The sequence below is a fragment of the Pogoniulus pusillus genome, chromosome 17 (genome assembly GCF_015220805.1).
Source record: "Pogoniulus pusillus isolate bPogPus1 chromosome 17, bPogPus1.pri, whole genome shotgun sequence".
Classification (NCBI taxonomy): Eukaryota; Metazoa; Chordata; class Aves; order Piciformes; family Lybiidae; genus Pogoniulus; species Pogoniulus pusillus.
The window spans coordinates 8,008,230-8,023,802 of record NC_087280.1 but is presented as its reverse complement, the minus strand read 5'-3'; the positions used below and the strand labels follow the sequence as shown (position 1 = coordinate 8,023,802).

Below are 15,573 nucleotides of genomic sequence, written 5' to 3'. Positions count from 1 at the left end.
TTTTTCTTTTTCTTAAGCATACAACTGGAGAACACTGCTTTTGGTCTTTGTCTTGGCCTGAAAACTCATCTGTTGCAAGCCCTCCAAAGCCATTTACAAAGACTTCACCATATACAGTGTGGATGACAGGAAAACACTAACCACTCATAGAATCATAGAATCAACCAGGTTGGAAGAGACCTCCAGGATCATCTAGTCCAACCTATCACCCTGCCCTATCCAATCAACTAGACCATGGCACTAAGTGCCCCATCCAGTCTTTTCTTGAAGACCCCCAGGGACGGTGCCTCCACCACCTCCCTGGGCAGCCCATTCCAATGGGAAATCACTCTCTCTGTGAAGAACTTCTTCCTAACATCCAGCCTATACCTACCCTGGCACAACTTGAGACTGTGTCTCCTTGTTCTATTGCTGGTTGCCTGGGAGAAGAGGCCACCCCCCACCTGGCTACAATGCCCCTTCAGGTAGTTGTAGACAGTAATAAGATCACCCCTGAGCCTCCTCTTCTCCATGATGACAGACACAGCAGCTCTGTGACATACAAATCATCCAGAAAATGAGGAATAGTAAGACTGAAAAAACACACTTCCCACACACAGAGTATTGCTAATTAAATATTCATTCAGCTTACAGCCTAACCTTCTGTGGGATTGGTTTCATTCACCCATTGTCAGAAGGTTGTTATCCAGGCGGAGCTATATGTGATTAACTGGTAGTAGGCACATGCCTGGACATACCTTGAATCACACACAGAGCAGTCACCAGTCTCCATCCTTTGACAGTGTTTTAAAATTAGATCTATTTTTAAAATGAGTTTAAAAACTTGTTATACCACAGCACTTCTATGAAAGAAAAAGGGGACAGCATTTCTCCTGGATATTAGTATTGCCATTAAAAAATTATAATGGTTTACATAGAGGTTAGTCAGCTCTTGCAATTTTTAGATATGACGCACACCAGATGGTTTTGTTCTTCCTTATGATGTAGGATACCACATTTATTTCAAGATCCTCTCAACCAATGCATTTACAACTCAGCCATTGCACAGATATTTGTACAATGCATACAGGAAAACTTTCATCTAATCAAAGCAGCAGGATCTGGCTAATATCATCTTTTTCCTAAATGCTGAGTTGCCAGGAATTAAAACTGTCAGAAATGGGGTTTCAATCAGTGACAATCTGGCTTTCATCATCTTTATCTGAGCCAAGACTTCACCTTGATATTCCCAATGCTGATCCTCTACTTTTCCTTGCTTTCAATGTGTCCCTAATGAAGCCTCCAATAGATTCCACAAGGCTGATTATTTTTCAGGTCATTTCCTCATTTTCCTTTAGATCCACAGCCAAATTCTCTTAAAGCAAACAACGTTTTAAGCAATGGTGTTCACTTCTTGCTCTTCTGAAATTTTGCCAATCTGCTTATTATGAAGCAGAAATCTCCTCCTGACTTGAAGCAAAAGCATTAGCGTTTTCCACCAATATCAGTTTGTTCTCCAAGAATCTTATCCTTTAGAGAGAAGTGGAAGTTCTACACATTTTAACTTGCTCACTAAGTATTCTCAGCTTTTCTTCAACAGACAGAACTCACTCCAGAAACTTGAGCAAGAATACTGCTGCAGTGCTATAAGCACTGGAATTTCTTCTTGCAAGTTCTGAAGTGTTTCTCCAAAACTAAAATACAGCTTCACCAGCTCTTTAATATTTATTTAGCAGCTGGAAACAGCTGCAGCTGTTACCTTTTATGTGCTCAGTCTACCCTTAAAATGAACAGTTGCCTATATGGCTGGAGACACAACAACTGTCATTCTTTCCAAAGACTAATGAATTTCTGTGCATCACAATACTGTCTTCTGGCAGCATGTAATGTAAACAGGTATTTACTGGTTCTTCTTTCCTAAATTGCCTTTTGGAAAATCATAAAAGAATTTAATATTTTTTTTTCAAAAGCAGAATCAACTGGAGAGAGAATGACAAAATTAAAGTTAGCCTAATAACCCTCTGTATTCACTACTGAAAATGGTGGATAGAAGGAGCCACAAATAATAATAAAATTTATTATTCACCTTTAAAATAATGTGATGTTGAGGTTGTTTGTTAGGATTGTTAACAAAGATGATGAACCGTACTTGGTAAGATTCCTGCCTTGATTCTGAGATTAAGGTTCCTTTAAATCCTCTTGATATCAACAGAATTGTGCAAAGAGGTCAGTAAACCTAAAAAGAAGACTACTAATTTTACTTTCTTCTGAATAAGTTATTACAGTTGTTTACCTCTAACCCTAAGCATGACTTTACTTAGTTATCAACCACTTTTGATGTGCTCAGAAGTCGGTTTCTACCATTATAAACAAAGAATTGTGACATCAGTTGTCTCTCCTGACAATCTGTCACCTGACAATTAGAAATGGTGGTCATTCAGTTCATTCAGTCCCTGCTGACTTGGTCTTACCAAAGATAATCCACAACAGCCCCACTCTGCCAGTTGGATACATTAGTTATTTTCTTATTTCCAGTATCAGGATGGGCTGATAATTATGTTTCTTTGCTTCACTTTAGGTTTGTTAACTTCCTGAACCACAATAAAACAGCTGAAGAAATATCTCTTTTGTTAGTTATTCTTAATTACTGGTTTCTTTGGTAATGCGTTGTTCTTCCCAGTGCCAACATATCACCAATAACCAAGCATCTCAGTAAGAGCAACACACTCTAAGTGTTCGATGTATGCTCTATCAGGGAGCCTGAGGACACTATTGAATAGTTAACCTTGAAATACTACACACTCACCTGAGTACATGAAAACTCCAAAAGGGTGACATGGAACCACAAAGCAAGTGAGGCAATTGCTTCATGTCACAAGCAGGGTACACACATGCTATCCTTAATGGCATGGAGCTAGAATGCCCCTTTAACTTACCCTCTCCTAGTTCCTCCACAGCATCAAGAAAACCTGTGCCTGAGGTGCCCAGTACCAAAATACATAAGCAAATACTTCATAAAATTATTTTCAGTTCAATAGATTGGCTTGAACAACATTATTCTACCATTCCAGCAAATAATCATCCATTTAATGAGGAAATAAGAAAAATACTTTAAAATTTACTCTGTGTCCTTGTGTTTTTCTAGAGGATATTGGCTCATAGCTAACATGAAAACAGTTGGTGCCCCTGGCTAGAACACTTCACTGTCACCTGCTCATTCAAGCATGAAATAAATCAGTTTTCAAGTGCTTACAAGCAAGAGTCCAGCACACATTTCATGTACAGATGTTAACATACCTTCATACACTGAACATTATAAAATTTGTTGTCTCTGTCACTTAAAACTTATTTTGAAAATATACTGAAATTATTGCCTTAGGAGAAAGAAGAGATTGTTCCTTAGTGAGGATAACTTCTCAAGGTAACGCTACTAGCAACTTAGGAGTGAAGTGCAACATTTCCACATATTTTTTAGCACTGCTTCTGTAATTTCAAATTCCAAGGACCAAAGAGGTAATCTTCTACCAAAATATCAAGTTTTCTACTGCTGTATTATTTTTAACCTGTGATGACTTACATATTAGTTGTGATTAACCCCCCAAATTGTTCTAAAAGACATTTTACATTTTTTATGAAGTAAGTTGTTTCTATCTGACATATTTTAATCACAGAAGGATTTTTCCTCTAAGTCAAAAAATATTAAAATACTTACTCCCACCACCAAGTCATTTTGGGAAGAAATCTCATAAAAAATGGAAACAAACATCATTGCTGCAGTCAAAATGCAGTTATGGTAGGAAATATTAATTTGTTGACTTCTGATTCACCCCACCCTCTTCTGTCTGCCAAATAGGTGGGATGGGATATCTGTCAAAAACTGCCTCTTGATGAAACCTTCCTCACAATCCACATGCTGGGAAAACAGTATCTGTAACCCATGAAGAAACAGGTTGACAGCTTCAGGCAAACACATACAAAGACAAACTCTTAATTTAATGCTCCCTCATGCTCCAATTTCCTATGTTTCATTTAGAAGGGGTCTTTAAAGAGAACCAATGTAACTGATGTCAAGTGATGTAATTGCTGAGTTGGTGCTGAGTAGGTCCTCAAACACCCCAGTGGATGATGTTTGATCCCTGCTGCTGTCCTTTTAGTAGTGATGAATAAGAAGCGATACAGAACAATCAAGAAAGTTTCAGATCAAGTGAGAATAAGGATGCCTGTCACACACACCAGTCCCCCCACTATCCATTGTCTCCCAACTATGCAGTGAAAATTTGCTTTATACTCCTGATTACTGAGCAATTGCCTCAACTCCTGACTCTCAGGCTCTGAGCCACAGCACAGTGAGCACTGCTAGTAATCCATCTACAGCAGTTTACCTTTGGGAAAGCTTGTGCAAAATGACAGTCTTGATTTTTAACAGCAGGGCATTTGTCTAGTTACTTAGCACAGTGTCTTTTGTACACCACATCTCATTTCCAGAACGGTCCTGGTGGCAAAAGGCTGGGTAATTCTCTTAATCAGCTAGTTTCCTTAAAATGTGTACATCACCCACAATTTGACATAACAGTGCTGCACTCAAAACCAAAGATAATCTCAGACATGGGGGCAGGGGAGTCGGGAAGTGTTTTAAGAAGCAATATTACTTGAAGGCAACCACCAGGAGTTTACAAGAATTTCCATTCTCAACTAAACATTTTATGAGACTTGGAACACATTCCTATGCCTTATTATACATCAGAGCACTTAAAAAAAACCTCCAAGCCTTATATCATTACCATGAAGGGACAGGAGAATCAAGTAAGTCTTCTTTAGATGAGAGACCTATTTATACAGTGACTGTTGTGATTTAAAAACAATTACAGAGACTTAAGAAATTCAAGATAAGCTTAATATGCCACAAGAAAAAACATTAACACTACAGCAGTAACAATACATTCATTCACATTCAATTTTAAGTGAATTATTAGTTTAAAAACAGATATTATTGGGTAAAAAAGAGGCAAGAAAATCAAGAAATCTGATACCCGTAACAAAACAGGATAAAGAAAGTATTTTGCAAACTCTTTATTTCTAGATAAAATAGTGCTGTCAGGTGTAGAATTCATGTTAAATTCTGTAAAATGTCTGTCTAGTAAGTAATGCAATAAGTTTTTCGAACAGCTTTCCAGAAAATAGCCTATGAACCATGCCTAAGAAACAAATTAGCTCATCCATCACATGTAACCATTTATTTGGTAATGACTTAATGAATTTAGCTTAACTATGGTAGGACTGAGCATGATGCTGTAATTACTGTGGGAATTACTGTAGCCCTCAATCTGTCTTTTAGATGTTTATAGCATGGAACAAGCAGCTCAATACAGCCTGAACCAGTGCCCAAAGTCAAAAGACTTTGGATTTAGGCCTGTGATCTGAGAGCTATTAAGGAAGTATCCTTACAAAGTTCTGCCAGCACACACCACTCTGCTAATATTTCAGTTCTGTCTTTCCCACAACAGTAGTCAAGGATACGCAGTACAGGAAGAACTAAAAGCCCTACAGAAATGTTGAGGAGAAAACGGGAAGAACATTTATTCTGCCTGATCACAAAGGGTGAAAGAATGCTCTTGGACTAATTTGGTTGGAATGGAATTAATTTTAAACTGAACATTCTACTACACTAGCTTTACATCAAAGTTTTAAAAGCAAAATAGTGTTGTGTTACTAATGCAGTTGAGAGACAATAAAGCTTAGAGTGGGGCAAGAATGACAGAGGTCAAATAACTCTATTCTGTGGAACAACACCAACACAGAGCATATTCTTATAATTTGGCCATGTCTGTGGAGATTTACTTGACAGGATTATTTTTCAGTTACGGTATGTCTCACTTTCAGATGTTCTACTGGTGATGTGAGCAATTACTGCCATATGTAAATTACCATCTGTTTTTTCTAGCTCAGGATAGGGTAATTTAAAAGTAAATCCAAATAATTTTCTTTTATGTATGCTAAATAAATGGTTCAATCTCTCCTTAGTTACCAGTCCACAAAAGCCCTCAAATATTCTCATGCTTCATTAACTGAAGGGTTAAGGCTGATGTTTTATGGGTACAGTCAAGGTGACAATTCAATGTTCAGGACAATCAGTGGAAGCCCTATCAACCTTGGCTTGCAGATGTCAGTATGTCAGTGGCAGAAATTATGTTTCCTCACATGCTGGCCCCAGGAAAATGAGACGGAAATGCTTTTTTCATTGGGCCATATCTTGTGCCCCCTGCCTATAACTGATTATTACAGCAACTGTAACCTGGTGCCTGAGCAGACGTTGGTTAACTAGTTCATATCCTGGCCATACAGAATGTCTTTGAGACAGTCTCGGATACTCAGATAGAAAGCTATTAAGGTGTTGTAAAGGCTGATCCGTAAAGCATATCTAAAAGTTGTTCTTATTGACAAATATTCTGAGACAAAAGAGAGTTCTTCCTCAACAAGAAAGAAGTCAGCCAAGAAACAGTGTAAAAATGTTTGTTTGTTGTTTTATTCTTTTCCTTAAGCAGCCTGAGATCTGCAAGGGAAAGTTCAATTCATATTGTACCACGTGGAAAAAGATCACAATGCTAGAATTAGCTTGTACAGCTAGCATCAGAAACCAGTTGGGCAGGTGGAAAAGAATACCCCACAGGGCTACAAAACCACTGAAGATATTTTCTAAAATGCTCTATTAATGTTTTTCTTCTAGAGCCCAGTGGAACAAAATTAGTTCTATAGATACATATATATATTCAAGCATACTCGTTTAGAAGTGAAATCACAACTTCAAGATTACAGGTAGGAAAGATAACAATTAGAAATGGGGACAAATGGTTCAGGTCTAAAAAACTCTCTTTACTGTTTTCTGAAAGCAAACAACTTATCTCTACTTAGGCATTAACGAAATCAGCTTACCTACAATGACAGTAGCATTTATTTCCATGTAAGTTGTTAGTATATTTTCTTTTGGCCAGAAAAAGAAGCTTGTCTTTTAAGTGCAAAGGGTGTATAGACTGGATTAATGACTAAATCAAATCTTCTGAAGTTTGTCATTAATTCCTTTTCCAGTTTTTCATCTAAATATGCTTCGGACCTGTAATTGTTCTTAAGCTTCTTGCAGTGGGTGGCATGTGTAATGGTGATTGTGACATCTGAACCTGTTCAGGACTGAATGATATTTTAAGATGTTGACAAATTCACTTTGCTTCTCTGGTTCCTGTAGACAGGTTATGTACTACTGAGAGGACAGGCACTATGAAAGTACAAATGAAAGGGAGCTTGTGACAACAGGGTCCTTTTTCCTGTGTGCTTATTCCTAGTCTTGCAACTTGGGACACTGTGTGAAAAACAACTCTTTGAAGGATCAACTCATAAAGCACCAGTCAGAATGAGCAAATTCTGTAGCATACAAGAGTCAAGACTTGAAAGTTGCTCATACTTCCTTATGGATCTTAGCAGGTAGAACATAACACCCCAAATTTCAAATGGAAGCTTTTCACATCCATGATCAAATAAACTCAGTATTTACAATAAAAATTAAAACAAAACAGCCTTGGAGAACATTGTTTAGTCTCTTGTATGCTTCATGCTAACCGCTTCATGAAGAAAGCTAAACAGTACCCAGTATTTGATTATCCTTAGAGCTAAAGAGTATCCACATATCCACTGACAGTATTGATTCATAGCCAACGTATACAAGATTAAAGAAGCTACTACAAGAGAAGACTTCAGGCTGAAACAACTAAAATTCCAGAAAAGCTGAAGTTCTCTTCTCAAATATCTATTAAGCATACTGGAAAACAATATCTAAAAGGCTACCTACTTGATAGAATGGAGAACAACAACATACTTAGCAAGACTTGAAACTATGGGGACAGGCTACTCCTCAGGAAGGCTTGAGGCTTGCTCAGAGATTTCTCATGTCCAATGTATCTAGTTAAAGCAATGATTTTGATGCTAGTGATGATCACAAAACACCAGATTGGGAGAAGAAGGAAACTTTGATTAAGTATTATTTTGAAATTAGGAGGTCAGGCCTCATGCATTCTGCACAGTATCATGTTTACCCTGCTTCCTTTCCTCTCGAGGTCCTCATCACACTGGTTACCCACCTGATGCCAACTTAGCCATAGCTCTCTCTCAGTCACAAAAGACAGCAGTACAGTTGTTGAGGATGAATGCTGCTGGACACCCCAGAGTGAAGAAAGCTGAACTCTCATCCTCTAGCAAGTCTGATTCTGGACAGAAATACTAGTTAGGGCTACAGATGAAGAAATCATGCTCATTTTCTGAGAACCACAAAAAAAAAAAAAAGAAATTTTAGTCTTGGCCACTGCAAACATGGTGTAAATTACAAAGACATGCCTCCTTAATTCCCTCCTGAATGGAAAAGTGATGATGCAATGAAGTTTCACTGACTTCATGCCAAGTCATTCCTTAACAGCAAATAAAAAACAAAAATATAATTATACACACATTACTAAAAAGTGTTACGAGTTCCTTAAGAATTATAAAAGTGAAAACATAATAATTGGGATTTTTGTAATTTTCAATTTGAACAAAGTTCTGCAGCATTCAAATAGAGAGCACAAGGTGGCAAGAAAAGCAACTTCCCATTGACTTCATAATCTATCACCAACTGACATTTTTATGAGCAGAACTTTTAAAAATACATATCCACAAATCCATTTAAATATTCAGAAAAATACACAGGACAGCTTGAAGGAGTACAAAACTGCAATACTGGATCCTTTTAAAAATTATTTCTCACTTGTTTTCCATATTTCCAAATCACTGTCTGCCCACCATGGGAAATATCTTAACCAAGTAATATCCTAGACAAATAATATTTAAGCAGCCAAGGTTCTGCAGCTGGAGCAAGGAAATGCACAAGACTATCAGGTGGTCTCTTACAACTCAGGACAAAGAATTATTATATTACCAATAGTAGACACAGTATATTGTTTTAATTGAATAATTTTCAAACCTAGCCAAATCAACATAATAAAGAAGAAAATTTCTCACTGCCTACAAAAGCCTACACGCTAAAATTAATTGATAAAGTAACAGGCTATTTTTCCTATTCCCTGTGCTATATTAACTGAAAAACTAAGAACACTACAGTTTAAAGTGCTTGGCATATGGATCACAGCGCTAAAACATTCTATGCTGCACTTTTACTGCAGAAATTAATTTCCAGGTAAGAACACAACATTGCTTTTATTTTACTTATTAACAAGGATAATTGGCAGGCAACAGTGCTGCTGCTCTAGACTTGCTCTTTGTAAGAATCTCTGACGACCACATGTGCATGCAGTGGTGACAGAAATATTTTCCATATGAACCACCACACATTTTAAGGTCCCCCTGTCTGGATAAGGTGAGTCCATCTATCATTTTCTATGCTCAGTAACAATCAACCAGGAAGTTAAAAACCTCAGTGACAACTAGAGGGCAATGATCAGCTTCCAGTTGCTCTGATCATCAACCCACTTAAATTCCCTCAGCCTCTGCTGAAAACTTTTCCCTGCTTTAATTAGATCAAAGTCAGCACAAGATTTCATTAAAAGACATTTAGCTACATTTAAAAAAAAATCAAAATGTCTCTTTTGAAAACACATTGAAAGCAAAGTACAGTTTGTATCTGGACATATGAGCTACAAAGTGTGTCAACGACATGCTGTTGGACGTGTTTTTTCCAGTTCACTTTCACTTTTTTAACCAGGCAAAGTAATTGCACTGGACTTTATTAGGCTACTATAAACTTATGACAAGGCTAACAAAGGACAAATCTCTAAAGCAGAACCACTGTTTTCAGAAGATTAACTTAAAGAAGGCTTGCTTTGGAACAAAACTATCCAATGATTCCTTAAAAATGCATAACTATACATCACATTTCAGTTAGAGCAAGGGAGAATGCATATCAAATGTGGTTTCTGCTAATACTTTCATTAGGTGAAATATTTCGTATCCAACAGCCCTGTGCTTGAAGAATTATTTCCTATGTGATATACGAGTGGCTGAAATTTTCTACTTTGCTATGAAATAAGAACTTGATGAAACACTGCTCTGATGAGAACAAAAATCTGGAAAACTGCTTTTCATAAATCAAGCAGCAACTTCTAAAAGCATAGCACAGGCTGTTCTATTCCATTACTTAACATTTCTCATATTAGAAATGCATAAAGTACCTCTTTAATGATACGACATGCATTATTAAAAATATAAAGCTCTTTGTGCCCTGCCACATACTAAACATCACATGTATTTGCACAAAAAGAATGTTATTAAAGTAATGAAGCTTGGAGTTTTTACATACTCATATTCTCAAAATATATCCTTTGTAAAAACTTCTTCAATCATGCATATTTTTGGTAGAAAATCTGAACAGCACACTACTATTGCAGCAAAGAGTATCATATTACCCTCCATGTTAGTAAAGAAAAATTCACACATTAGTTATTTCTCATAGCATACTGTGTATCAAATCAAAAGAAGTCAACTTTCAGTTTACTCTCCCTTAGTACCTTTAAGCTTTTGCAAAATAAAACCCAAAACCACATAAAACAACCAAGCATCCAAAATAAAATACACACCTCACCCTCCCCCCCCCCCAAAAAAAAAAAACCAAAACTAAACCAAAACAATAACTTTTTACACACGAAGCAAACAATGCAATTCTAAACTGTACAGCAACGCAAAAAGCATTCACAGTCTGCCTTAACAGCTTAGGATTTTAGGAAGAAAATCCAACTCTGAGCCGACAGTTTTTGACAAGACATTATACTTTGCTTACCTCACCCCCAGGTCTTGCTAACACTGCTGTTTGAAAGCACAGCAACGTTAGTATCAGGTAGCTGACAAACATTATTACCCAAAGTTAAAGCTACCCTGGAGGAGAAAACCCTCTGCCAAGAACTAACAGCTAGCAGATGCACTTGTGTCTCAGTATCACAGTCCTTAGCTTTTCTAGGTACGACTCTTTCTCCCTCTCCCCCTTTCTATCGAACTCACTGTACGACCAGGAGCTTTGCTCTCAGCCACTGCTCTGAAGACAACTGGTAAGTTGATCTCTTCATGTAATGACTTCTCCCTGCTGGGGGAGGGGGCTCAGCCAGCAAAGAGCTGGGGGGCTGTAGTTAGTAAAAAGCAAAGAAAGGGGAGGGACAGAAATGGTCACTGCCAAGTTAAGCATCTGCTGTGATTCATGGAACAAGCTAAACGGTAACCTTTAATGCACGAGGAGGTTTGGCAATGCGTTATTGACTTAGGCAGGCATGATTGGAGAAACAGGCTAAAACTGCTTGGAAAAGATGCCTGTTGATGGTTAGACGGCATGTGCTACTTAAAGGTACAGCACCTCCTTTTATTGAAGAAGAATTAAACCCCATCAGGAAGCAGCCTACGGTTTTACAGTCATCCCTACATCAGCACAATCCTGCAACGTGCATGGATTTATCCTTCTGCTGACTTGGTCAGAATCTGCTAGCTCTCCTCCCTCTTGGCCCACAGAGAACCCAAGTGTCCACTCACTCCCAAGAATTTCACAACTGCTTCCTGAAACAGATCTCCATCCTTTAGGATAATCCTGGTACAGGATATGGATGCAATCTTTCTTTTTCATTTTACAGCTGAATAAAAGAGTTTGATTTATAATAGTCCAACAGCACAAGCCTTTGAAAATAAAATCTTTTCTCTCATAAAATGAGTAAGATCTATTTCAAGTAAAGAATAAAACAGTAGTAACAGCCTGATACAAAGGCTCCTCACAAGCAGATCACTCAGTCTTTGTCCCAAAAATGAGTAAAATTACAAACAGCTCTAGAATTTGGAGAGCTTCCCTTTAATTGACCATGTCTGATTGTAATCTTTAAATAGACATTTTCTTATGGTAAACTCAGTAACATAAAAATACAGACTATGAGAATTTTGAACCCAAATGATTTATTAAATTTAGCATCAGGAGAGAACAACTGGTTTCTAACATATACAAAACACACTCCAGGTCTGTATTCTCTTTTCTTCCTTTTCTCATTTTACTTAACTTCCTCTAACTTTAGTGTTGCCTATTGAAGTATTTTATCATGGGAATCTGAGATTTTATGTCTGTCTTAAAGTTCCAACCCCTAAAGTGAAGAAATCACAGTATATTCTCATCTTTCATGTAAATACTTATTCCTTATCCCTATGGCTGCAGGCAAAATCTCAAAAATATGACCCAAGAATAACCTGGTCTCATATGTCAGACAGTAAACCACATGAACTTAGAATACAGGTACTTAGAAACACCTCAAGCTTTTAGGAGGAGAGAAGTAAAAATGTTGAAAAGTAGAAGCACACCATTACTGTGGATTAGATTTCTTTTTGTAATTTGGTAAGCTTTGTATACACAGCTGAATATGTCAGATTTCTCAGCCTACTTCTAAACTAGCTTTACCAACCATTTTTCTCTTCTCAGACAGAGGAAAGGTAGCAATATTTTCCATATTTTTATTTAATATATCAACAAATTGTAATAATAGAAGATGTTTATGCATTAGAGCTTTCAGAATTGTAATTAAGTAGCCCAACCCCTAAACCAGTATAGAAAATTAGCATTCTCACTGCTGGTAAAAGTCAAAATGCTCTCAAATAAGCAGACTAGCTTTCACAGCTCAATATTCTTTACCTCTGTCACACACAGCCTTGCAGGACAGTGGCTCTGGCAACGTTAATGCCAACACCTGCTAGAACTCTACTCAGTAAGGGCATGCCAGGTGGGAAGCAATGTAGTACAGGCCAAGCAGAACTAGGAGTCTCAAAGGCAGACGAGTCCCCTCCAGCCAACTCCCCTTGAGGGAACAGTAAAAGTTTAAGAAAATGTAAAAAGACAGTGTAAGAGTTTCAGTATGGAATCTGTAAGTGGCTTTTCTGAGTGATCTGAATGATCACAGGCAGCTGGCCAGAGCTGTAAAAATGGTGACTGACAGCCAAACTTGAGTTCTTGAAAACTTGCACTATAACCTTTATGGTACTTTCTGACAAAAACAATCCAGAACATTGTACTATCTCGCTGATCCCACAAATATAACACTTCTCAAGCAAAGAAGCATTTCATCCCTTTCTAAGGCAAGCTCAAAGTTTGTAGATGATACTATTGTGCTACACCACTAAATGCAGAGCTGCCATTAGAGGTACTTTGTACACTGGTTGCCTACAGCAAAGTAGTAAAGCCAAATAAACTTAAGGAAATTTTCCATCAAAAAGCTGTCATGAAGCCAACCTGTCCTTCCATATTTTTTAAAAAATATCTAGATACACACAAAAGGAAAAGAAGACAGTGAGCAAACTGCCAACTGAACTGTAGTTCAAAACAATTCCAACATGAGAGCTCTAGCTATGATACATAACACTAGAGTTTCAGTGCTTAAAAAAGTTTAAAAAGCATACACCACTTCAGATGATGCAGCATGTAACAAAAACTCCAGTTATGAAAGTTGCTTCATGTGCATTGACAGCTGTTTCTATAAAACAAAGCTTTGCCATTTTCTGCAATTCCTCACAAAGTGAACTAATTGTTGTGAATAACTATATAGCACAGGCATAAAGTTGCTAATCCTCACAGTTTTTAGTGGCAAGCAGAAAAGCAAAGTTAGAAAATTAGGAGTAGCTGTGATTTTAGTCTTCTTGCCGCTGATCATTCCAGAAAGCACTACAGTTTCTGTAAAGAATAATAAAAAACTTATAGAAGTCTAGCAATATTATTAGGATGAGTTTCTCAGCACAGAAAATTGCACTACATTCCCATTTAAGAGATCATATAACTAATTCTTCCCATAGGCATTTATTTTTTCCTCTACAAAAACATACACGCAGAATTCCCTGAAATTAAGAAGCTGTTTTTATGTTCTCTATGTTAAGAGATCTGTTCATATTTGCTACTATGCTTCGAAGATTTATCCAACTGAACTGGATGGCATTGCGCATGTTCACAACCACAGCCTTTCTTTGCAGCACAAAGTAACTTGAAACTTAACACTACGCCAAACTTCACTGCCACAATCCAGAACAGAATTTCTCTGCATACTTCAGTGATTACTACAATAAAAAAATACAAAACTATTAGCACAGCAGAAGAAAATCAGTTTATAACTGAGGTATTTCAGATATTATGTTCTGCAGTAGAAGACAGAGAAACCAAAATACTTTGCAAGAGTAAAGTGGAAGAAATAAAATATCTCTCATTTCAACAGAAAAGCACCTTTGCTTTTACTTGGAAATGAAGAATTATAACAAAATAATAGCTAAGTATATAAATTAAACCCCAAATCTAAAATTATATTATTTTAAAAGCAGAAAAAGACATCAGAATCTGTTGAGGAAAGTTTCTGTCTCTTAACTCTCAGAAATTAATTAAAATGTACAAAATACATGGTTGACCTTTGGATATTATAGTTCTCATTAAAAGGTAGTGACTTCCATCTGTGAACAAATTAACTGTCAGTCTCAAGGGGTTTGTAAATATCCATCATTTCATGAAGTTTGCTTACTAGCTACCAACTTAGGCAAGTGTACCTAAATCTCAAACTCAGAGAAGTTTGTTAAACTTACAAAAAGCAAGCAATTTCTCTTCTGGGTCTCTCACTCATCCTGTAATTCCACATGAAATCACAAACCCTTTACTCAGGTAAAATCACTCACAGTAGCTTCCTTTTCTAAAGGTGTATTTGCTTAGAAGTTAACTGTATTTCTTAAATAGAAGTAATAGTATGAGAAAAAAAATAGTCAACCTAACACTTTACAGGCTTCCTTACTACTTCCTACAGCTTTAACATTTGTAGAGCTCAACTCTAAAACTCTTACAGCCAGATAACATGAAGTATAACAACATATTTCAGGCTGAACTGCTTTAGAATAAACCAGTGATCATTTCCCCGTATTTCTAAGTATTAATATGTACAAGTGAAAATCATTAGTCTAATTCACATTTTTCTGCCACTGTTGCAATGTCAATGCTACTGAATTTGGAAGGAACCAGAAGGTTGACTGGAATATCTGCTGGTACTCAATCAACGAACTATTTAAAAGGAAGATGAAGGATAAAATAAGTGTAGTGCTACAGCATAACCCATAGGTCTTTCAACCGTTATTAAACAAATATTCATAACATTGTAATAAAGATTAAGTATGTTAAGCCCTATGAGTGTGAATCCCAGACACTAAGCACCTGAAAATGAATCCCTGAGCTTCACATATACTCCAGTGCACCTCAGCATTTTATCCTTGTTAAAGTTTCAATTCAGTTTAAGTATTTCAGATACTAGTGCTTTTCCAGGTAAATCACAACATCTTATTTTTACTCTTTTGCTCAATTATCTTATTAAGAAAGGAGCTGACTTTACATAATTTCCTGTCTAAGGAAACCTTTAAGAGGATAGCTATCCCATAGAAGAACTCCTTGCAAACAGGAAATGTTGTCTATCAATATACACCTTTTTATGGGGCACCATGTTTTCTGCTGTTATATTCCATAAGGCAGATAGAGATATTCTTAGCTGCATGTCTACTATTTTTTTTATCTCAGTGTACAGCTATGGAAAA

General features: G+C 36.9%; 1 protein-coding gene across 6 annotated transcripts in view; it reads right to left on the bottom strand.

The window, feature by feature from the left end:
- Window positions 1-15,573, bottom strand: part of THSD4 (thrombospondin type 1 domain containing 4) — a 243,986-nt gene that overhangs the window by 93,773 nt on the left and 134,640 nt on the right. Inside the window, exon 1 of one of the 6 annotated variants that reach the window (XM_064157497.1) lies at window positions 10,790-10,865. The exons of the other annotated variants lie outside the window; for them this stretch is intronic. Coding sequence (XP_064013567.1) covers window positions 10,790-10,861 — 72 coding nt within the window. The 5' untranslated portion in view covers window positions 10,862-10,865. Of the gene's footprint in view, window positions 1-10,789; window positions 10,866-15,573 lie in introns of those variants that run through there. 6 annotated transcript variants of the gene reach the window in all.